Source organism: Manis javanica, chromosome 6 (genome assembly GCF_040802235.1).
Source record: "Manis javanica isolate MJ-LG chromosome 6, MJ_LKY, whole genome shotgun sequence".
NCBI lineage: Eukaryota > Metazoa > Chordata > Mammalia > Pholidota > Manidae > Manis > Manis javanica.
Window position 1 is genome coordinate 114,120,701 of NC_133161.1, and position 26,560 is coordinate 114,147,260.

At 36.3% G+C, this 26,560-nt stretch overlaps 1 protein-coding gene across 2 annotated transcripts in view; it reads right to left on the bottom strand.

Moving 5' to 3' along the window:
• CUL5 (cullin 5) overlaps positions 1-26,560 on the bottom strand; it is a 132,411-nt gene that overhangs the window by 19,623 nt on the left and 86,228 nt on the right. The window contains exons 8-12 of one of the 2 annotated variants that reach the window (XM_037020265.2): positions 21,000-21,206; positions 16,888-16,981; positions 15,288-15,418; positions 14,929-15,036; positions 12,448-12,512 (exon numbers count right to left, since the gene is read on the bottom strand). In XM_037020265.2, coding sequence (XP_036876160.2) covers positions 12,448-12,512; positions 14,929-15,036; positions 15,288-15,418; positions 16,888-16,981; positions 21,000-21,206 — 605 coding nt within the window. The remainder of the gene's footprint in view (positions 1-12,447; positions 12,513-14,928; positions 15,037-15,287; positions 15,419-16,887; positions 16,982-20,999; positions 21,207-26,560) is intronic. The other variant, XM_037020275.2, reaches the window with a different exon arrangement.

Consider the following 26,560-nt stretch of genomic DNA (forward strand, 5'->3'; position numbering starts at 1 on the left):
TCAGACAAAATAGACTTCAAAACAAAGAAAGTCACAAGAGACAAAGGAGGACATTACATAATGATAAAGGGGTCAGTCCAACAAGAGGATATAACCATTATAAATATCTATGCACCCAACACAGGAGCACCTACATATGTGAAACAAATACTAACAGAATTAAAGGAGGAAATAGAATGCAATGCATTTATTATAAGAGAATTATTCAACCATAAGAAGAAAACAAATCCTATCATTTGCAAAAACATGGACGGAGCTAGAGCGTGTTATGCTTAGTGAAATAAGCCAGGTGGAGAAAGTATCAAATGATTTCACTCATCTGTGGAGTAAAAGAACAAAGCAAAAACTGAAGGAACAAAACAGCAGCAGACTCACAGAACCCAAGAATGGACCAACAGTTACCAAAGGGAAAGGGACTGGGGAGGATGGGTGGGAAGGGAGGGATAAGGGGGAAAAAGGGGCATTACGATGAACACACATAATGTGGGGGGGGGCAGTGCACAGAGAAGGCAGTATAACACAGAGAAGACAAGTAGTGATTCTATAGCATCTTACTACGCTGATAGACAGTGACTGTAATGGGGTATGTGGTGGGGACTTGATAATGGGGGGAGTCTAGTAACCAAAATGTTGTTCATGTAATTGTACATTAATGATACCAAAAAAAAAGAATAACTGCAGTGGAGAAGTCTGGCAGACACCAACTTAGATCCAACCAAATATGATCAGTATTGGGATAAATCAAAACCACATACTCTCACATAAAATACAAGGAGAACAAAGTTTCACTTCTGCCAAAAACATAAACCTGAATCTAATGATAAGGAACCCAACAGATTAACTCAAACTTGGGGATAATCTACAAAATAACTGGCCTATAATCCTCAAAGGCGTCAAGGTCATGAGAGTCAAAGAAAGACTGAGATGGTTCCAGAATGAAGAAAACTGAAGAAATATAACAACTAAATGCAACATGATTCTGTACTGGATCCTTTGCTATAAAAAACATTATATGACTTATATGCTATAAAAAACATATACAATCAACAAAATGTAAAGTGGTAGTGTACATTAAAGTCAGTTTCCTGATTTTGATAGTTGTATTATGATTATATTTGTAGAAAACGTACACCAGTCTGCTTGGAATGATGAACAATTTACTCTCAAAGGGTTCTACAAAAAAAAAAGTATTATTGTATTCCCAAAGAGAAAATAATGATAAGGAATAGTGTTTATAACTTCATGTACATAAATATGACAACTTAGAAGAAATGAACACATTTCTTGAGGAACACAAGTTACCAAAATTAAAACTAGATTTGAAAAAAAATCTGAAGAGCTTTTTGTATAAAATTTTACAGAAACTTTAAAAGATTTTAACAAATCTATACCTATTAAAAAAAAAAAGCAGAACTCATGATCAAAATCTGCCCATAAAGAAAACTCCAGTCTCAGATGGTTTTACTTATGAATTCTATCAAGCATTTAAGGAAGAAGTAATAGCAATTACACTAATTCTTTTACAACACACAAAAGGAGGGAATGACTCCCATCCTTTCTATGAGGCCAGCATAATCCTAATACCAGAAAATGACAAAGAGATCACCAAAAATGAAAACAGTAGAAGGCACAAAGACCAGAAAAGAAGAAGTAAATCCTTCATGAATACAGAAGAAAAAAAATTTAACAAAATATCAGCACACTGAATCTAGGAATATATAGAAATAATAATACACCATAACAAAATAAGTTTATTGCAGGAATTCAAACCTTGATTAAATGTTTAAAAAGATGTATTTCACCACATCAAAAGAATAATAAAGAAAAGCCTTATGAGCATTTTAATATAGAAAATGCATTTAATAGAAGTCACAACCATTCATTTTCAAAACTTTGAGTAAATAAGGAATAAAAAGTAGTCTAAGAGCACCTATGAAAAAATCTCTGCTAACTTTGTACTTAATAATGAAATATTAAAGCCTTTCCTTGTCAAAAAAGGCAACGATGCCCACTCTCATCCTTCTACTCAACACTGTAATATAAAGATCCTAGACAGTTGCAACAAGGCAAGACAAGGAAGTGATACAAAAATCACAAAGAAGTAAAATGGTCTTTATTCATAGATTACATGATTGTTTACATAGAAAAGTCTTAAGAAATCTACAAAACTACTAAAACTAATAACTTTAATAAGGTAACAGGATATAAGATCAATATATAAAAATCGACTATTTCAATATACTAGCAAAATACCATATCAAAAGAATAATATCAAGCTATCTGACTTCAAGACTTACTACAGAACTATATTAATCGTGACTATATAATGGCCAAAGGTACCCAAACAAATCAACAGAACAGAATAGAGCCAGAAATACATACACATTCTTAAGTCACTTGATTTTTGATGAAAGGTACCCAAAACAATACAGTGGGGAATCAAAAATATTTCCAACAAACATTTGGATGAAACCACGTCCTAGCCACATAGAAAAGAAAAACAATTCAATTTAACTCCTAGCTTACACTATATACAATCATTAACTTGAGATGGATCTTCTAAACTTTAAAATTACAAAGTTTCTAAAAGAAAAAAAAATTATCTTCATGTTGTAGGGATGGAGACAAAGGTTTCCTAGACAAAACCTAGAAAGCAAAAATCATAAAAAAAAAGCACAGGAGGCGGAGCCAAGATGGCGGTGTGAGTAGAGCAGCAGAAATCTCCTCCCAAAACCACATATATCTAGGAAAATAGAGCAAAGACAACATTTCCTACAATAGAGACCAGAGGACACAGGACAACATCCAGACTACATCCACACCTGCGAGAACCCAGCGCCTCGCGAAGGGGGTAAGATACAAGCCCCAGCCCCGCAGGTCCTGAGTGCCCCTCCCCCCAGCTCCTGGCAGGAGGAGGGGAGTCAGAGCGGGAGGGAGAGGGAGCCCAGGACTGCTAAGCACCCAGCCCTAGCCATCTGCACTGGAGTGCAGGCACAGTGCATGCGTGGGGTCCTAGATACTGGGGAAGGAGGGCAGAGGGACTGGTGGGCGAGTGCCTGAGGCTGACGCTGGAGAACAAAGAAACGGGAATGGCCATTTTTCTTTCCTCTTTTTTTTTTGGCGAGTGCTTCTTGGAAGTCTTAAACGGACAGGGACCCCAATACTAGGGAAACAGGGCAGCAAGACAGGTGAGCGGGTGCCTGAGGCTGGCGTCTGAGGACAAAGAAAATCGTGCGTTTTTCTTTTCTTTTCTTTTTTATTTAATTATTTAATTATTTTTGTTGTTGTTGTTGTTTTGGTTTGGGAAGTGCTCTTTGGAAGTCTTAAAGGAGCAGGGCGGGACACTTAGTCCAGAAGCAGGGAATCTGGAGATCTCTGGGCACTCTTAACACCCTGGGAAGCAGGGAGCACGGAGGCCCTTACGGAGATAAATAGCCTCCCGGCTGCTCCCCCTCCAACGGGGCTCCAGCATTTTGGAGCAGCAGCCCGAGCCAGGCCATGCCCACCGCAACAGCGGAAACAAACTCCATAGCAGCCGGGCAGGAAGCAGAAGCCCTGTCTGCGTGTCCCCATTTGCGTGCAGCTGCCCAGCACAAGCCACTAGAGGTCACTGTTCTCCCAGGAGAGGAAGGTCACAAACCAACAAGAAGGAAAGCTCTTCCAGCAGTCACTTGTACCAGCTCTGCAAACTATCTCTATCATCATGAAAAGGCAAAACTACAGGCAGACAAAGATCACAGTCAACACAAGAGAAGGAGACAGACCTAACCAGTCTTCCTGAAAAAGAATTCAAAATAAAAATCATGAACATGCTGACAGAGATGCAGAGAAAAATGCAAGAGCAATGGGAAGAGATGCAGAGAAAAATGCAAGAGCAACGGGATGAAGTCCGGAGGGAGATCACAGATGTCAGGAAGGAGATCACAGAAGTGAAACAAACCCTGGAAGGATATATAAGCGGAATGGATAAGATGCAAGAGGCCATTGAAGGAATAGAAACCAGAGAACAGAAACGTATAGAAGCTGACATAGAGAGAGAGAAAAGGATCGCCAGGAATGAAACAATACTAAGAGAACTGTGTGACCAAACCAAAAGGAACAATATCCGTATTATAGGGGTACCAGAAGAAGAAAAGAGAGGAAAAGGGATAGAAAGTCTCTTTGAAGAAATAATTGCTGAAAACTTCCCCAAACTGGGGGAGGAAATAATCGAACAGACCACGGAAATACACAGAACCCCCAACAGAAAGGATCCAAGGAGGACATCATCAAGACACGTAATAATTAAAATGGCAAGGATCAGGGACAAGGAAAGAGTTTTAAAGGCAGCTAGAGAGAAAAAGGTCACCTATAAAGGAAAACCCATCAGGCTAACATCAGACTTCTCAACAGAAACCCTACAGGCAAGAATAGAATGGCATGATATATTTAATGCAATGAAACACAAGGGCCTTGAACCAAGGATACTGTACCCAGCACGACTATCATTTAAATATGATGGTGGTATTAAACAATTCCCAGCCATGCAAAAGCTGAGGGAATTTGCTTCCCACAAACCACTTCTACAGGGCATCTTACAGGGACTGCTCTAGATGGGAGCACTCCTAAAAAGAGCACAGAACAAAACACCCAACATATGAAGAAAGGAGGAGGAGGAATAAGAAGGGAGAGAAGAAAAGAATCTCCAGACAGTGTACATAACAGCTCAATAAGCGAGCTAAGTTATGCAGTAGGATACTAAAGAGGCTAACCTTGAACCTTTGGTAACCACGAATTTAAAGCCTTCAATGGCAATAAGTACATATCTCTCAATAGTCACCCTAAATGTAAATGGACTTAATGCACCAATCAAAAGACACAAAGTAATAGAATGGATAAAAAAACAAGACCCATCTATATGCTGCTTACAATAAACTCACCTCAAACCCAAAGATAAGCATAGACTAAAAGCCAAGGGATGGAAAAACATATTTCAGGCAAACAAAGGCGAGAAGAAAGCAGGGCTTGCAGTACTAATATCAGACAAAATAGACTTCAAAACAAAGAAAGTAACAAGAGATAAAGAAGGACACTACATAATGATAAAGGGCTCAGTCCAACAAGAGGATATAACCATTGTAAATATATATGCACCCAACACAGTAGCACCAGCATATGTGAAACAAATACTAACAGAACTAAAGGGGGAAACAGACTGCAATGCATTCATTTTAGGAGACTTCAACACACCACTCACCCCAAAGGATAGATCCACTGGGCAAAAAATAAGTAAGGACACGGAAGCACTGAACAACACAGTAGAGCAGACGGACGTAATAGACATCTATAGAACTCTACATCCAAAAGCAACAGGATATACATTCTTCTCAAGTGCACATGGGACATTCTCCAGAATAGACCACATACTAGCTCACAAAAAGAGCCTCAACAAAATCCAAAATATTGAAATTCTATCAACCAATTTTTCAGACCACAAAGGTATAAAAGTAGAAATAAATTCTACAAAGAAAACAAAAAGGCTCACAAAAACATGGAGGCTTAACAACATGCTCCTAAATAATCAATGGATCAATGAACAAATTAAAATACAGATCAAGGAATATATAGAAACAAATGACAACAAGAACAGAAAGCCCCAACTTCTGTGGGACGCAGCAAAAGCAGTCCTAAGAGGAAAGTATATTGCGATCCAGGCACACTTGAAGAAAGAAGAACAATCCCAAATGAAAAGTCCAACATCACAATTATCGAAATTGGAAAGAGAAGAACAAATGAGGCCTAAAGTCAGCAGAAGGTGGGACATAATAAAGATCAGAGAAGAAATAAAATTGAGAAGAATAAAACAATTACAAAAATCAATGAAACCAAGAACTGATTCTTTGAGAAAATAAACAAAATAGATAAGCCTCAAGCCAAACTTATTAAGAGAAAAAGAGAATCAACACAAATCAACAGACTCAGAAATGAGAACGGAAAGATCACGACAGACTCCACAGAAATACAAAGAATTATTAAAGACTACTATGAAAACCTATATGCCAACAAGCTGGAAAACCTAGAAGAAATGGACAGCTTCCTAGAAAAATACAACCTTCGAAGACTGACCAAGGAAGAAACACAAAAGTTAAACAAACCAATTACAAGCAAAGAAATTGAAACGGTAATAAAAAAACTACCCAAGAACAAAACCCCCGGGCCAGATGGATTTACCTCAGAATTTTATCAGACACATAGAGAAGACATAATACCCATTCTCCTTAAAGTTTTCCAAAAAACAGAAGAGGAGGGAATACTCCCAAACTCTTTCTATGAAGCCAACATCACCCTAATACCAAAACCAGGCAAAGACCCCACCAAAAAAGAAAATTACAGACCAATATCCCTGATGAATGTAGATGCAAAAATACTCAATAAAATATTAGCAAACAGAATTCAACAGTATATCAAAAGGATCATACACCATGACCAAGTGGGATTCATCCCAGGGATGCAAGGATGGTACAACATTCGAAAATCCATCAACATCATCCACCACATCAACAAAAAGAAAGACAAAAACCACATGATCATCTCCATAGATGCTGAAAAAGCATTTGACAAAATTCAACATCCATTCATGATAAAAACTCTAAACAAGATGGGAATAGAGGGCAAGTACCTCAACATAATAAAGGCCATATATGATGAACCCACAGCAACATTATACTGAACAGCGAGAAGCTGAAAGCTTTTCCTCTGAGATCGGGAACTAGACAGGGATGCCCACTCTCCCCACTGTTATTTAACATAGTACTGGAGGTCCTAGCCACGGCAATCAGACAAAACAAAGACATACAAGGAATCCAGATTGGTAAAGAAGAAGTTAAACTGTCACTATTTGCAGATAATATGATATTGTACATAAAAAACCCTAAAGACTCCACTCCAAAACTACTAGAACTGATATTGGAATACAGCAAAGTTGCAGGATACAAAATTAACACACAGAAATCTGTAGCTTTCCTATACTCTAACAATGAACCAATAGAGAGAAATCAGGAAAACAATTCCATTCACAATTGCATCAAAAAGAATAAAATACCTAGGAATAAACCTAACCAAAGAAGTGAAAGACCTATACCCTGAAAACTACAAGTCACTCTTAAGAGAAATTAAAGGGGACACTAACAAATGGAAACTCATCCCATGCTCATGGCTAGGAAGAATTAATATCGTCAAAATGGCCATCCTGCCTAAAGCAGTATACAGATTTGATGCAATCCCTATCAAATTTCCAGCAACATTCTTCAATGAACTGGAACAAATAATTCAAAACTTCATATGGAAACACCAAAGACCCTGAACAGCCAAAGCAATCCTGAGAAAGAAGAGTAAAGTGGGGGGAAATCTCACTCCCCAACTTCAAGCTCTACTACAAATCCATAGTAATCAAGACAATTTGGTACTGGCACAAGAACAGAGCCACAGACCAGTGGAACAGACTACTCCAGACATTAATCCAAACATATATGGTCAATTAATATTTGATAAAGGAGACATACAACGGGGAAATGACAGTCTCTTCAACAGATGGTGCTGGCAAAACTGGACAGCTACATGTAGGAGAATGAAACTGGACCACTGTCTCACCCCATACACAAAAGTAAATTCAAAATGGATCAAAGACCTGAATGTAAGTCATGAAACCATAAAACTCATGGAAAAAAACATAGGCAAAAACCTGTTAAGACATAAACATTAGTGACCTCTTCTTGAACATATCTCCTCGGGCAAGGAAAACAACAGCAAAAATGAACAAGTGGGACTATATTAAGCTGAAAGTCTTCTGTACAGCAAAAGACACGATCAATAGAACAAAAAGGAACCCTACAGTATGGGAGAATATATTTGAAAATGACACATCGGATAAAGGCTTGACGTCCAGAATATATAAATAGCTCACACGCCTCAACAAACAAAAAACAAATAACCCAGTTAAAAAAATGGGCAGAGGAACTGAACAGACGGTTCTCCAAAGAAGAAATTCAGATGGCCAACAGACACATGAAAAGATGCTCCACATCGCTAATTATCAGAGAAATGCAAATTAAAACTACAATGAAGTATCACCTCACACCAGTAAGGATGGCTGCCATCCAAAAGACAAACAACAACAAATGTTGGCGAGGCTGTGGAGAAAGGGGAACCCTCCTACACTGCTGGTGGGAATGTAAATTAGTTCGACTATTGTGGAAAGCAGTATGGAGGTTCATCAAAATGCTCAAAATAGACTCACCATTTGGCCCAGGAATTCCACTCCTAGGAATTTACACTTAGAACGCAGCAATCAAGTTTGAGAATGACAGATGCACCCCTACGTTTATCGCAGCACTATTTACAATAGCCTAGAATTGGAAGCAACCTAAATGTCCATCGGTAGATGAATGGATAAAGAAGATGTGGTACATATACACAATGGAATACTACTCAGCCATAAGAAGAGGGCAAATCCTACCGTTTGCAGCAATATGGATGGACCTGGAGAGTATTATGCTCAGTGAAATAAGCCAAGCGGAGAAAGAGAAATACCAAATGATTTCACTCATCTGTGGAGTATAAGAACAAAGGAAAAACTGAAGGAACAAAACAGCAGCGGAATCACAGAACCCAAGAATGGACTAACAGGTACCAAAGGGAAAGGGACTGGGGAGGATGGGTGGGTAGGGAGGGATAAGAGGAGGGGAAGAAGAAGAGGGGTATTAAGATTAGCATGCATAATGGGGGGGAGGGAGAAAGGGGAGGGCTGTACAACACAGAGAAGATAAGTAGTAATTCTACAACATTTTGCTATGCTGATGGACAGTGACTGTAAAGTGGTTTATAGGGGGGATCTGGTATAGGGGAGAGCCTAGTAAACATAAAATTCTTAATGTAAGTGTAGACTAATGATAACAAAAAAAAAAAAAAGAAAGAAAGAAAAGGGGGATTACTCCCTGATAGGATAAAACTAACTGTAAATCAGTGATTAATGCATGCTTTAAATATCCTTAATTTTGATCACTTAAAGGGTGTCATATGATCAGCTATGGAGGTAAACTTTTGTGATAATATTCCTTTCTCTTAAAAAAAAAAAAAAGCAGTTCCTGTGTGGCGACCTCCAATGAGTTCTAGAGAATGATATAAAGGGCATATCAAAGTGTGGGCAAAGGGTCTGTTTGTGTTTATACAGAAAATCAAAGCCTAATTGGGCTACCCAGAAAATGAACTAAGATACGATATGAAGAAGAACTTCCAACATCAGCACTCTCTGGAAGAGTCATACCAGAAGATGATCATCAAAAAACCTCAACAAAGATCCAGGCGCTGCTGCAGTTGTAGCTGCATTCATCCCACTGGTTTCTGGACTTGCCATTGGAATGAAGAAGGAGATATCTAAGCTGGCCTGTGCATACAGTAAAACAACAAATTTGACTGGATCTATACTGTTGGAACTCAACCAAGAATTAGGAGAAGTACAAGTTGAAGCGCTCCAAAATCTTACGACTACAGACTATCTACTGTTAAAAGAACATATGGGATGTGAACAGTTCCCAGGAATGGGTTGTTTTAATTTGTCTGATTTCTCTCAGACTGTTCAATTTAGTTGGACAATATCCACCATATCATAGATAACTTTTCACAAATGCCTAGGGTGCCTAACTGGCTTTCTTGGTTTCACTGGAGATGGCTGGTAATTATAGGTCTGCTTTGGTTATGTAACTGTATTCCTATTGGGTTAATGTGTGTATGCAATTTAACTAGTAGTTTAAAACCTATACATGCTTAAGTTACTCTACAAGAAGATATGTCAAAGAAATAATCAATCTTCCCATGTTATCTTCCATCTGCTACTCCTATAGCTTTTCTTCTTCCTTCCTAATTACAACCCTTAAATAGAATTTGTGCCTCATATCGAATTTACCGAGTATCATAATTCTTCCAAGTGGTAAAGATACCTCAAGACAAATATTGGGCATAAAATCCACAGGGCATAAATCTGCAAAGAAGTAAAAAGCTAACCTTTTCAAACAATATTGCCTCTCTCTCACTTACCAACTTTACATTTCCCTGTATGGCCCTGGAAGATGACTGGTTAGCCAGAGACAGGTAAGATTCCTCAAGGGAGGAACAACCTAAGACAGAGACAGTCGCAGGGGGGCCATCAGGTGAGAAATTGGGGATCAACAGAAGTGACGGTTAGAACCTCACCCCCCCTGTTTTGAGAGAAATCTATATCCGTGGATGTTTTATTGCCCTTGTCTAGCTTGGATTAACACTTAGTCTACAGGCACACACCTGATCATCTAAATTTGCTCTCTTACAGCACTAAACTATGTTTTCTACCTTTATCTTGCATCTACCTACCACTTCAGCATTTTATTAAAAAAAAAAAAATAATAATAATAATAATAAGGGAGAAATGTGGGATTCACATATAAATCAAGTAGAAATATCAAGCGAATATTCATATTTGACCTGATTGTTTATAGTTCATAATATGTGATCAAAACTGAAAGTTTCTGTGATGACTGCCCTTGTACTGTTCACCATGTAAGAACTTATTCACTATGTAAGAACTTGTTCATGTAAGAACTTGTTCGTTATGTTTCAGAAGATTGGACGAGAATTAGGCATGGGGTGGATTAATGATTGTACATTGAGCATTGACTCCCCTATACAGAATTTTATTGTTGTTAATAACCATTTGATCAATAAATATGAGAGATGCCCTCTAAAAAAAAAAAGCATACTGTATACTGAATATATATGAGCTCTTATAACTCACTAATAAAAAGAAATAATCCAATTGGAAAACAGGCAAAAAAGCTGAACAGACACTATATAAAGGAAAATAAAAGAATGACAAAAAATACATGAAAAAGTGTTCAACATCAATAGTCATCAGGGAAATGGGAATTAAAACTATAATGGGCTATCACTATATATATCCAGAATGACTAAAATTAAAATGACAACACTAAACTTGGTGAGAATGAGTATCAACTGGTACTCTCTCTCATACTTTGTGGGTAGGAGTGTGAACCAATATAACCACTATTGTGGAAAACTGTTACATGCAAAAACATGGATGAATCTCAAACACACTAAGCTGAATTTAAAGAAGCTTTATACCAAACAATACGTATTGTATGATTCCATTTATATGAAGTCCTATCAGGTAAAACTAATCTACATTGAAGTAATCAGAATAGTTGCCTCTTTAGCAGGTGGGAGTGGGACTGCCTGGTAATGGGCATGAAGTAATTCTCAAGGATGATGAAGATATTGCACATCTTAATAGGGGTGTATGCATTTGTTAAATCTCACAATACTGTACACTTAAGAATTATATGTATGACTGAGTGTAAATTTTATCTCAAAAGATAAACACACACCAATTTAAATTAATGACTACATGTTGAGTATTTGGGGAGTAAAGGTTACTGATGCCTGCAATTTCTTTTGAAATGCATTTAAAAAATTGACTGATGAACAGATATAGGGAGATAACATACTTGATAAAGCAAAAGAGTGACTTTACTGTAAGTTTAAAACCTTTCATGAAAAAAGGTGGAGGCAAGGGAGAATGAGGAAAACTATTATACATTCATATAACTAGATTGCCAAGATGTAATGTTACGTATTCCACATATTTCACAATTTGTAAAGAAAACACAATAAATGCTCTCTTAAACTATGTCAATTACTATAATACCACTCAGTAGTGATATTACTCAATAGCTTGAAAGATAAAATGAAAACGATTAAATTTAAAAACCCTGAATAATCACTGTTCCTTTTTAAGAAATGTTATTTTTCAAACATTTTAGCCATTATGTATAAAATGTTAGCAATTCTCAAGTAGAAATTACATCAAAAGATTTTTCCAATTAACCTTTAGTACTTAGTACTACTATGAAGATACTGTAACTAGTTCAGATATTAATTTTTCATTAAATTTTGATTTTTAGATTTTCTATAATAGTACTTAGCACAAGTAAATTCATTTTACCAATGAGAGGTCAATTTTTAAAAATGGTGAAATAAAAATTACATCAAATGGATTTCCTTTTTTATCATTATGATGAATTGAGTCATATTCTATACTTTAACAGGTAATAAAATAACTAGTGACTAATAAGGAGGGAAAGACAATCAAGCAGAGATTCTAGAAAGCTAATAAAACATTTTTTCCTACTTTAAAAAATTAGGTCAATAAATTTTGGTCACAAAAGGAGGTAATTTAATGTAAAATAAAAAATTGAGATATAATTTTTAATAATCAAAGGCAGCAGAAATCATAAAAGTAAAAAAAACAAAAAAAAAACCTATTAGGATCAGGGAAACAGGACAATATGCACACTCAGTAACATGTAACACACTTCAAAAAATTTTATGAATTTTAAACATGATTTCTTAAAAACTTACCCCTTCTGCTTCAAAGGTAATTCAAGTTTAAATATGGTAGCATCATTAACAACTGCTTTATATGCCTACAAATAATAATTAAAACAAAACATAAACATTATTTTTAGTATTTAAAATAGTTAGACAAATTGCTGTAATTCCAAAATTACACAAAAGTATATATCACTTTTTATTTTTAATGATGTATCTGGTCTCAGAATTTTTCAAATCAGTAACTTCAACCTGCTCTTGGTCATGTTATGATTATCGTTATTCTCATGCTTGACAACCAAACAATTTTCTCTTGTTCACACAGTCTGAAACATTTTCAAACCTCCTTTCTTCTCACATCTCCAGTATTTCCACTCCCATATACACTCTCGGCTGATTATGTGCTTTGCCTATTTCACTGAGAAAACTGAAGTAATCAGAATTACCTCTCACTTTTCTTGTATTAGTTTTTTCCCTCGCCGTTGCTTCTGTAGCATCAGCAAACTTCTTAAATCTTTAAATTCTCTCTTACCTCTGTCCACCTTCAGTTACTGCCCTATTCCTCTCTCTTTCTCTCTAAGCTAAAACTCTTGAAGAATTCCCTAACTCACTGTCTTCAACTTTCCTAATGCCATTCTTACTGGATGACATTCTAAACTGGCTTTTCCACCACTACTCCACCCAATCAATCATTCTTGCTGAATACAATGGTTAACCACCATCTTATTTGATCTATCAGCAGCATTTTAAAAGACTGTGCCCTCCTTCTGAAAGTGCTTTTCCACTTGTTTTCTAGGATACCACTCTCGATCACTCCTCTCTCTCCTCTCTCAGAGGTAGTTCCTCACCTTTCTGGTAAGTAAATTTAGAATGCCCAGGCCAATCCCTGAATCTCTTTTTTTCCATCATCACTCATTATATTGGTGATCACAGCCAGTGTCAGTGCTTTAAATACCATCTAAACGCTGAAGCTCCCAAATTAGTATTTCATGTCCTGTCCCTCCCTTAAACTCCAGACTTGTTGTTGCTAGATGGACGTTTAATCAACATTTCAAGGTTAATTTGTCCAGAACTGAGTTCCTAATCTCTCTGAACCATCTCCCCAAAAACTGCTTCTCCCAAAGTCTTCCCCAGCTGAGCAAGCATACGCTTCTAACTGATCAGAACAAAAATCTGAATGTCATCCTTGGCTGGTCTCTTTTCACCACATTCCATATCTGACTCATTAGCAAATCGTGTATATCTATTTTCATAATATTCAGAATCGAACCACTTTTGACTCTCCACCCACTACTATTCTGGGACAAGCCTCCATCATTACTTAACTGAATTACTTAAATAGGTTCTTTACTGATATTCTTGCTTCATCTCTTGCCACCCCTCACCCCCTTCAGTCTATTCTGTTTGCAGCAACCTGGTGATCCTGTTAAAATGTAAGTCAGGTCTTATCATTCTGTTCAAAAATCTTTCAATGATTTTCCATGCTGCTCAGAGTAAAAACCAAACTCTTTACCATGACTCACAGAGTCTTACATGATCTGCTCTCCTGTTACGTCTTTGAGTTCATTTCCTACTCTTCTCCCTTTCACTCAAATCACTCTGGCCACAGCCACAATGACCTTTCTGTTCCTGGAAAATGATGATAATATTCCTGCCTTACAGCCTTTGTATCTTCTCTCCATTGTGGATGGAACACTCAGACAGCCATGCGACCTATTCTTTCACCTTGATTCAAGTGTCATTTCAATGAAGCCTTTGCAGGCCACTCAATTTAATATTTCTAACCACCTCATTACATCCACAGTCCCTTAACCCTTTTCCATCCATCCATGCAACCATATAACTATCTATCTATCTGAATGGACAGAGTGAGAAAAAATAGCCTACTGGAGAAAGTTAATTGTCTTTTTAGAGTCACAGAAAAAAATCTAATTTGGCAAGTAATGAAAGATAGTTGAAGAGAGGAAAAAATGAATGGTAATTTCTAGTGACAGGTTAATGACATTCAAAAAGAGACAACTCTAAAGGTAATGCTAGGTTTCATCATAATTATCCCATATTAGCGAGGGTGGAGAAAGGGCAGATGGGAAGCAAGGCTAAATGTGACATAAGTCCAACAGGAGACCTATGAAAGGGCAGAGAACAGAGGAATCAACTCTGCTGGGGACAGGATGTGGGAGGAAGATAGGGTATCAAAGAACTTGCAGAGGTATACTTTGAGCTGGGTCTTAAAGGAAGGATGAACAGGAATTCAATAATCAGTAATACTCAAAATCAGGAAAATATTCTTGGAAAAATTAGGAAGAGAGAAAATTTCTAGATGAATTCTAGTTCACAAGCATACCCAATGCTTACAAAAACATATAACAAACCAAATATAAATAGGGTTGTCCTCCACTGATGAGAAAGCAGAGCTATTAAGTACTTAGTTTGTAGTTTGATGGCATAGTGATGCAAACTTCTCATTAAAAGTAAATTATAATAGTAGTGTTAATATATAGGAATTTATACCTTATCTCTTGCAGTAAGAAATCGTGGATCATCTTGAAAAGCTTCTTTGACGAGTTTACTAAATCTATTAAATAGTGTAAGTAACTGCTCAACATATTTCTCAGAGTCCTAAAAATAAAATGTTTTATATTCAATTGAGTTTTTAAAAAGAAAACAGTAATATAAAAAATGAGAAAATATAAACACAACTTTCAATGAACACTATAGCTTTAAAATTCAGGAAATTTTCTGAAAACATCTTTTCTTAAAATTAAAAGGTGCTTCAACATTATGGTTTTGCCATCAATTACTATTTTAAATGCCTAATCCTGCATTTAAAAATGACCTTGATTACATCTATCCCATTGAGGAAAACTTACAGTAGTAATAGTTTCAGCAGCTGCTACCATATCGGCCAAGCCAGCACTGATGATATGTTCCTCCAAGTCTTTCAACATTGGCTCTATCCCATTAGGAACTTTGTCCATCAATGAAAACATTAAATGTAATTCTGAAAGGATAGAACACATTCATATAATTATTTCATTTATTAGAATAAATTTTCTCTTTAATTCATATCATGGGTCTAGAAAGCCTATGATAGTATGAGTTTGGAGAAATATTAGTTGGAATTTGATAACATAAGAGTATTCTGTGGGTTAGTAGTTTAGGATCTGTTATAATAAGAACTGTAACTCCCTGATCTACCCTCTCTGTCTGACAAAAATTATTTAAAAAAAAACAACTCTAATTAAAAGTGATCACACACTGCAGAAGCCTCTCTTAAAAGGTGAACCTGGCAAGCATCTAGTAATGTACATAATTATTGAGTCACTAGATTGTACATCTGAAACCAATACTGTGTATCAATTTTATTCCCCAAAATAAGTTAAAAAAACTTTTTTAAAAAGGTGATGGCATTTGACCAATGCAATGGAATATTTTTATTCTAAGAAATATTAAAATTTACAAAGAAGATTAGTACATTTCATAAAGTAGATGCAGAATTAAATACACAGTCACATCATTAAGGAGTAAAAAAATCATGTCATTAGATTGTTCAGAGTAATCATTGTAAAGGTGCACAAGAGATACTACAGAACTGAATTTATAATTTTTTCAGTTTACAAAAGCACCTTCTCATGTTATACCATTTAATTGACCTTCACAAAAATCAACTCACAGAACTGGTCACCACTAAAGAAATCCTTTTGAAGGGAGTCTAACATGGATCAGACATAACTCTACTTAGCTTGGCATACAGAAATTCAAATATTCAATGCATATTAATAAGCAACTTGCTTTTTACAATAAAACTACTTCTAAAGAGTGTATGAATTTAAATGAATTGAAATACATACTTCAAATTCAACTAGATTCAATAAGACCTTACAATTCAATCATACACAATGAAATCTGTAATACATCAAAATGTAAAAACTGGTTATCTCAGGGCAACAGGGATATGAGTAATTTTCACTGTTTTCCTTTTGGTTACAACATACTTGCTATCTCCCAAAGTATACCATTATTAATAAAATATAAAGTAATAAAAAAATACACATCAGAAATCTTAAAACTGTAAAACATTTTGGGAACTGGAATGAAGATTATTAACATGGTGAGTTCGATTACTTTCTAAAAATATTCACTGCAAGGTTCCACACAGAAGTCAAATACCTGGTTCTATCCAATATCATATGTTACCATTTAAATTTAAGCCTTTAAAAGCAGAACAAACTGAAATTTAAACACACCCACACCCCCAAGGGGGAAAATGCTTAAAATAAAGTTTTATAACTTGCTTTATAATAGTTCTTCTAACTGCACTAAATATTTTATCATTTTCTTTAAGCATACTTCATTACAACAAATATGCCTATGTATATAAGAATGATCTAACAGAAACTTATTAAAAGTGATCTGCTTCAAAGATACCTCTTTAAAAGATTAAGAGAACTTCAGTGATGGTTTACCTACTTTCAGTTTCATTTCGCTTGATCATGCCTTGGCACTCTGCTAAGATAGTCTCTTTAAAGGATGTCACAAGGGCATTTACACAGCATTCCATGAGCTGAAATATATCAAAATTTGGTCAAGGCTATTATAAGTACAAATCTATTCCACTCCACTTTGCTTTATAGCTACAAAAAGACTTATTGATCAACAACAACAAAAAGTACACTGAAGGTAGATTTTACTTACCTTTAATATAGGATCATTGAAGATGGGATACTCTACTAGTTTACTGGAGTGTACTTCCCTCTAGGAAAGGCTATAGAACTTAGGTTCTCTTTAGAATTTTAACAAAAGTCCCTAAGGAGGGGAGGAAAACAACTGAAAAGTGTATACAACAAAATGGAAACAAAACAAAACCCCCAATGAACTCCTCTGGAGAGAACCTGTGTTGGAATTAGATTCTAAAATTCTAAAACTATGAATACATGCATTCAACAAACCATCACTTGGATGCCTATTATGTGTGGGCACCAAAGAAGTACGTAGAAGACAAAGAAGAATAAGATATAACCCCTGCTTTAGAGGAGAGCATTGTCTAAAATAAGGATGAAGAGGTAGGCAAACTAGTAAATACAATTAAGCAGCAACACACACACACACACCCCTAAGAAAAAAACAAGCAAAGGAATGACTTCTCTCTGGACTAATTAAAAAGGTTTTGTCTACAAGATGAAATAAGTACAAGTCCTGAAATGGATTGAGTATTCTAGGAATAAGAAGCTGAATATGGTAAGGAAGAGACAGAGAGTGGAAGACAAAGGTAGAAAGGTAGGCTGGAGCCTGATTATGAAGGAAAACCTATGGTGCGGGATTTTATTTTATAGGTAGGGGAGGGAAGGAAGAATCAAAGGTTTAACAGAGGATAAATGTAATGACCTTCTACTCCCCCCAAGTCATTTAAGAAGGTAAGTCTAATGGCAGCAAGGTAGGTAGTATTGAGTGCTGGCAGGAGGCTGGTAAAAAAGGCTGTTGAAATACTCCAAGATGGCCATGGTCTAGTGTTCTAGGTGGTTCTGAGGAAATCCACTTCACTCCACCACTGCTCCCTCATGTCATGTACTTATACATTTTTCTTGCAGGCATCAAATAACATGAATATATGTGAGTACTAAAGCAAGGTACACTATGACTGACGGATATACCTCTTCTGAAAACCAGATCATTTATCTGTATTAAGGGAATTATGTGTGCCTTACAATTTTTTTATTAAAATTTCTCTGTGAATTATCATAATGTTGATAATTACTGATGCTTAATTTAGGTAATGGAAATTCGTTATACTATTCTTTCTGCTCTTTAAAATGTTAAAAAAATTTTGGTAACAAAAAGTTTCTTATAGGTCCCTTTTGAGAATTACGCTAACAACTTCACAATCCATGTATGTCAACTTCTGTCCTAAGAAAAAGAATACACACATCAAGTGGCTGAGAAATGTCTGTCCTGCCAAGGTGGGAAGCTTTGCCCCAAATACTGAGTAATCTCATTCTATACCAGCTCTGAAATATGCACAACTGAACTGACCTTCAGCAGCAAAATACTACTGAGAACAGGTAAATCTAACTATATGTAACTAATGGAGAAGAAAGAAAGTATGAAATAAACTCTAAGCCCCAATCACTTCATCTCCATTTTCTATTTGATAATTTACACCTGACCATAATCCTGTTCAGTGGTAGTCCAATTTTTCAGATTCCAAAAATCTAGACCAATGTGTTTCAAATTAATTGTTGTGAAATCCTTGTTAACAGCAGTGACCAGTGTTTTAAGAATAACACTGAACAGAACAAAAAATATCAGGGCACATCACACATAACAAGTATCATGTTATAAATTTTTTGTGCAAGTAAATACAGTATGTATAAAGCCACAAAATAAAATTTATTTTTTATTGTGGGTTACAATGAGGATTAAAAGAGGAACATAAATTGGCAAGATAACTGAAGTATAAAATGAGCAGAATTTGGTAATGCTTGGATGAAAGGAGTTAGGGGAATAAAAGGTTGTTGAAGCAGTGTCTAGCTTATGAGATTAAACAAATGATTATAACATTTTAATAAGCATTTACTCTATACTAAGCCTTGTGTTAAATGCTTTACATACACTATCTCATTTAGCCCACATGACAATTTTATGAAGCATATATTTAATATATGTGGAAACTAGCATAGAAAACCTAAGTAACTTATAAATGGTACACAGTTAGTTCATAAGGTCTTGAGTAGTAATATGCAGGCAGGTATGTGATTCCACAGCCTACAACTTTCATTACTACATTAACAGAGCAAGCATATACTTAGTAATGGTTACATCCTCAGAACTGAGTTGTTAAAAGGAACAGAGAAGTGTACAACATGGTTTATACACTCAGTGACCTTTCAGTTGGGGACACCTAACTGTATCTAAAATTGTGTGCACACTTCATAAACAATAGATGTTTATTAAAAGATGCTCAACTTCACTAATAACACAAAGAAGTAGAAATACATATATTGTTACTACACTATAAACTTCACAAGGACAGAAACTGCATCTCTCCATAGCTATTTATGTATTAATGCTTTCACACATAGTTGGTGCTTGATAAATAATGCAACAAAGCAGTCTTTAATTTGCTACTAAATCAAGTGTTAGAAACACTACAGTGGCAATTCAAATAAGAGGAAACCGATGAAGGCTAGAGAATTTTGGGTAACTTTACTGAAAGATAAGTTATATATAAGGATTCTGAAGGATATGACTAGGCAGAAAAAAGTAAGAAAAGTAGAAAGTAAAATATTAAGAAATGTAAAACATTACTTAAAAATGAATCCAAGAAAAAACAAATAGAATGACGTATATGAATAAATATTCCTTATTGGAATGACTATATAGAATGACTCTTACTAGATAGTACTAAGTTAGAAAAATAGGATACGGCCAAATTATGAAGGGTCTTGAAAATCAGAGATAGAAAATAATACAATTTTTTTAGCAAACAAGTAAAATAATGAAGTGATGTTTATGAAAGATTACTCTAAACTCACAAAGAATACAAATGGTTCATAATAAGAACAAAGATGCCCAACCTCATTAATAATTTTTAAGAGCACATGTAAAATCTTAAAAAATCTATGATACTGGGAGACTGGCAAAATTAATAGACTGACAAAACCTGGATCAACAAAGATAAACAGGCACAATGTTAATGGGAATAAGAATTACTACATTTCTGAACATCAGTTTAGTATTATGCAGCAATTTGTAAAAGTTTGCATACCCTTTACTTTGGCATTCTCATTTCTAGGAAATTCCATTCTAAAACAATAACACATGTAAGGAAGATACATGCATAAAGATGTTAAAAAGATACAGGCATATAAAGGTGTTCTAGGAAGTACTATTTATAATAAATAAACTCTAATAATGAATCGTAATGAAAATATCCATCAGAAGATTGGTTAGGTATACTACAGTATATACATATGATAAAATACATACAGGCATTAATGTTATAATACTGAAGTTTTTACAGTAAAAATCCATATTATAAATTCCTCTTAATATGTTAGAAGAAAGGAAGAAAGAAAGAAGAGAGAAAAAGGGAGAAAGAAAATAGAGAGAAAGATGGAAGGGAAGGAGGGAGAGAAGGGAAAAAAGAAAAAGGGTTCAACTAATCAAGTTTGACAAAGTGATGACCACTGTTGAATCTGGGGGCTGGGCATGGGGGGGTAGGGTTCATCATACTATTCTCTCTACTTTTGTAAATATTCAAAACTTTCTAACAAAGCCTTCAAAAAATAAAGAGAATATTATGGTGTAGATTCCTGTTTATTGAAAAATGTTTATAAAACTGTTTTACCTAAGCAAAAGGAAGGAAGGGAGATTGGTTGACAGAGTTCTCTTCTTACTTCAAATGAGTCTTGTTTCAACAAGGGGTCCAATTTCTGGAGGGCTGAGACCATTATTACTCTTTTGTATTTCTGTCCCATCATTTACCAAAGTACTACATAGTCCATCCTAAATATATACTTGTATACTTGTTATTTGAAAAATACATCTTGAATGGAAGGATAGTGATAAACCATCTCTCTCACCTTGTATTCCCTGTCTCCTTTTGCTAGCTTCCGTGAAGAAAAAACCTTTTTGCCATATGCCATGAACTCCTGTATTTTGCCTGAGATGAGCACAACTTCTAAATCCATAGTAATCTCTCCCCAGAAGTTTGCAAGGTGAAACACTTTAACTATCAATGTGCTTGATGTTTTACCTTCCTCTATAGCAAAATTCTTCAAAGATGATGCCTGCCATAAAACACAGCAGGCATTCAGTATTTGCTGAATGAATGAATGCATAGGTCTGTGAAGATTAAAGGTAGGATAGTAGGCTAAGTGGTGTAGCCTTCTTTTAGTGGTATCAATTTGTATAATTCTACTTAGCTGAATCTAGTAAAAGGTAATAGGAACTGTTCTTATTTTCATTAGATATATAACTGTATATTAATAATTTGCTTTTGTCTCAACTGTAAAATAAGAATTGAACTAAAAATTACCCTAGGTTTCCCTATTTTAAGATTCTACTTTATCATTATTGTGTCTTTAACCATACAAGGACATCTATAATGTATACCAGATTAATTTATTCTATGTATGGGGTACGCTATTCTCAAAATTAATTTCACTTGGCTTTTCTAGATTGGTTAGGATTTTTTAAATCACTGTAACTATTTCTTAGTTCATTTCTAAGCTAGTTATACAAGTAACTTCATAATAGAGCACTGAGGAGTCAGAATGACTCACCTTGATTTTCTGGATACCACCCTTAGTAAACTAAAATAGTAAGGTTAACAAGTACTTACTTTAGAGTTAATAACTTATGACTTGTGACCTACTTGCTAACCCAGTTTTTTTGCCAATGTTTTGCACAGACAGTAATATAGTTTTTGTCTTAGAATCAGTAAGCAGCTTTCTCCAAACCAGAGCCCTAACAGCAAAAACTATGATGCCAGGCATCCTGCTTCAGTGTTTTCTGTAAGTATTTCACTAAACTCTGACAACACAAATGGGTATTATCCCATTTTACTGTTAGGAAAACAAGGATTACAGAAGTTGAATAATTTGCCAAAGGGCATACAATTGGTAAAGTGACAACAATGGAATTCAAATCCTCCTCTGATTCTAACATGCATGCCCCCTGCCTCCCTATGAATGTCCTGGTCATTGTGAAGAGATGAAGACTTGCCACCACCAGTTCACTCTGCATTCCATTATTCTGTTGTACAAACAATCCATTTTATTCTGGTGATACACTGAACATAGGGAGCAGATCTATTTTATTCTCAAATAGCCTAAGGCTTGACATATTTTAGGTGTGTAATAAATACAAACTGAATTCCCTCAGGGAATATCAAGGTATGTAAGACTACCACCTAAAATTCTAACAAACACAATTTCAAAGTTATTTTGGTTTTAATTTTTATCTCACTCTTTTCTTACTGTTGTGTCACTTTTTGTTGTTGATGTCTCTTCAGCAGCACAGCACCGCAGTTTCTTACATGGTTTACTAATACACAGGTGCGTATCTGCAACAAGTCTGTCCAGTGATAACTAAGCTTATTAGAATTGTGTGCTCTGAGCGTGGTAAGGTATTCTCCTATAAGTAAAAGTAAAAGAATGGACCTATAAGACATCTAATACAACACTTAGCTGTTCAGAATCTTGGACTAACTTACCTTCCAGGTTTTCTACTGAGTTACAAGTAGCTAAAGTTGCTTAAAAGGGTAGTCCTCTGGATATGTCAAGTACTACTAACTATATTATGCATACTACAAACCCATAAACACTGTGAGTGCCAACACATGTGTGCACACAAAGCATTTGATCCAAGTTTGGGCACTCAATCCAAGATGGACCAATTATAGCTAGGCAAATTAAAACTGGAAGGGCAAGACTCTGATCTTCTCTCAGGTCACAGACTGGAAGGACAGGTTGGCAGCTCTCATGGTCTGCACTTCAACAGAAGAAGCCTTCCAGTTATGGAAGATAATAAAGCAGAACAGCAGAAAAATACATACCTAAAAAGGTCAGGCAAAGTTCTAAATTTTTGAATCCATATTTTGTTCATTTCAGTCTCACCTTAATGCTTTCCCCAGTAGGTATCACATGAACCAACATTTGCCTTTTTTATTTGAGACTCTCTTGCAACTAAGAGTACTGCTTAACTAAATATGTGTATGTGCAAAATATACATTCAAAATTATTTAACAAACAATGCATCTCTTCTTTATATCCCTCCAAAGTGCTTAGCATTATTCTTAGGAACTCAGGATCTAGAAATAGACTTAATTAGAAGCCCAGCTTTAACATTTCCCAGCTGTGTGAGGACAAGGTCCTGTATGTCTCTGAATTTGTTTCCTCAATTGTAAAATAGCAACAGTAACAGCACTTACTTATCATTTTTTACATCCTAATTATATCCTAAATCCCTCCACTTATATATCCGTTTCCATTGTCATCAACATGTCTCACCTAGATTACCAGTCTCTAATCCAAATAACACACTGCAACCCGAATTGTTTTTTTGTAATAGGAAAATTAGATTACATCAGTTCTCAGCTTAAAATTCTTGAATGGCTTCCCACTGCACTAAGCTCCTGCTCACCCCCACCTCCCTTATCTTGCATCACTCTCCTCCCCTCACCAAGTATGATCCAGCCACACTAACTTTTCTCTGTTATTGAAACATGCTAAGCTCATTCCTTCACAGTGTTTATACTTGCTCTTCCCTCTACAGGAAGCTTGTGTTCCAGATCTTCACAAGGCTAGCTCTTTATCACTGAGGTTTTACCTCCCCATTATTTAGATTTTAGCTCTAATATCACTTCCTCAGACACCTTCTCTGACCACAGCAGGAAAATTACCAGCACCAACTCACTCTTTATATCCCTACTCTATTTTACTTATAAAGAATCACTTTTACTGAGATACTGGCAGGTCTTGGCACATCCTCAACTACTGGGAGCTAGACAAAATATAACAGGTTGCTTAGACAGGCAGAAGTTGTAAAGATGACAAACAGCTAGGACAAGTCTGAGTACAAAGTTCATCTCCTACATGAGGCCACTCTTTCAAGACAGAAACAATTTTACAATGACTGAACTAAAAAATACATTTAAGGGGTTCAAGAGCAGAGTAGATGAAGAAGAAGAATCAGTCAACTCAAACATACCCAATCAGAGCAGCAAAAATGAAAAAAAGTAAAGTTCATATATGCTGCCTATAAGAGACACATTTTAGATGTAATGACACACAAAGACTGAAAGTGAAGGGACTTATGGGATAAAATCAATTGGACTAACGTTTGCATTATAAGGTTCCCAAGAGGATAAGAGGAAAAGGGGCAGAAATCTTATTTATAGAAATAATAGCTGTAAACTTCCCTAATTTGAGGAAGGAAATAGACATTCAGATCCAGGAAAGCACCCAAAAAAAGAAACCAAAGAGATCTACACCAAGACACACTATAATTAAATTTTCAAAATATAAACACAAGGAAAGATGGTGGTGTGAAAGGTGAGACAGAGGCTTCCTCCTAAAACTGCATATAATATGAAAATATAATCAATACAGCTAATCCTGAAAGAGCAAAGGAAAGAGGACTGTGCCAGACTGCACACACCTGGAGAAAAGAGCAGACCTCACAGAACAGGGTAACATACCAGAGCTGTGGCTCGTGCGACCCAAGCCCTTCCCCCACCCCAGCTCACTGGTGGGAGGAAGAGAAACAGAGCAGGGAGAGAGTGGAGGCCTGGAACTACTGAATACCTAACTCTGGAGATCTTCTCTGGGAGCACAAACCTACCATGGTGCTTGCATGGTTCTCTCATGATTAGGGGGTTGGAAAGCTAAGACAGGCAGAATTCCTGGAGAGACTGAGATTCCAGCCGCTTGTGGAAAGCAGGGATCCATATCCAGCTGCTCTGGGACAAAAGAAAGGCAAGCAGTCTGAGAGATTTCCTAACAAGGAAGCCCTTAGCAAGAGGACTGCTAAAGGGGAAAGGATTGCACAGAGCTTACTGCTCAGCAGAAAGGACAGGTAGACAAAATTTTCCGGGTGCACTTGGCCCAGCAGGTTGGGAGCTTTCATGATCTTCAGGTGCTCCAGCTCCTTGGCTGGCTACACAGCCCAAGGACCCCCTCTGTGATATGCAGCCTACTGCGCCTTTCTCCCGGAGAGCCCTACCTGGCTCGCAAACGGGCAAACGCTACCTTGGCGTTAGGCTGGCCAGATGGACATAAAAATGCAAAGCATAGAGGCTTATACTGGTGTGCTCCACCCACTGGTTCAGGCAATGGAGATAGGAGCCAGGAAGAAGGAAACAGCTCTTTCTTCCCCCCAGGCAGCAGTACTACTCCCTGCAAACCCCGACATTGCTTCAGGGGCTGAGCAGCTCCGGAGAGTAGAGCTTCTGGACACTAGAGGGTGCCATATACAAATATGAAAGGTCAAAGGAACCTGGTTCAAAGTAAATTATTAATACAACCCCTGAGAAAGATTTAAATAACATCAACGTCATGAATCTTCCTGAAAGGGAGTTCAGAATAAAAATCATTAAAATGATCACAGAGGTACAGAATGATATTCAAGAACTCAGGAATAAATTCTGGTCGAAGATCCAACTGTTGAAGAGCACAGTGGAGGGTATTAAAAGCAGATCAGATATGGTGGAGATGATAAATGAAAAAGAAATTAGAGAAGAGAAATACAAAGAAGCTGAGGCACAGAGAGAAAAAAGGATCTCTAAGAATGAAAGAATATTAAGAGAACTGTGTGACCAATCCAAATGGAACAATATTCACATATAGGGGTAACAGAAGAAGAAGAGAGAGAAAACGGGATAGAAAGTATCTTTGAGGAGGTAATTGCTGAAAACTTCCCTAGTCTGGGGAAGGAGATAGTCTTTCAGGCCATGGAGGTGCACCGATACCCCAACACAAGGGACCCAAGGAAGACAACACCAAGACATACAGTAAATAAGTGGCAAAGATCAAGTATAAGGACACACTATTAAAAGCAGCCAGACAGAGAAATAAGATCACATACAAAGTAAAGCCCATCAGGCTAACATCAGACTTCTCAGCAGAACCCTTACAGGCCAGAAGGGAGAGGCATGATGTATTTAATGGAACGAAGAAGAAGGGCCTCGAACCAAGATTACTTTATCTGGCAAGATTATCATTTAAATTTGAAAGAGGGATTAAAAAATTTCCAGATTAGCAAAAGTTGAGAGAATGTACCTCTCACAAACCATGTCTACAGTATATTTTGGAGGGACTGCTATAGATGGAAGTGTGTTAAGGTTTAATAGCTGTCACCAGAGGTAATAAAACCACAGTAAAGAAGGTAGAACAGGTAATGACTAAGCAAATGCAAAATTAAATTAATTACCCCAAAGTCAATCAAGGGACAAAGAGTACAGAATATGATACCTAATATAAAAAGAATGGAGGAAGAAAGAAAAAGGAGGAGGAAAAAAAAGAACCTTTAGATTGTGTTTGTAATAGCGTATTGAGTGAGATAAGTTAAACTCTTAGATAGTAAGGAAGTTAACCCTGAACCTTTAGCAACCACAAATCTAAAGCCTGCAATGGCAATAAGT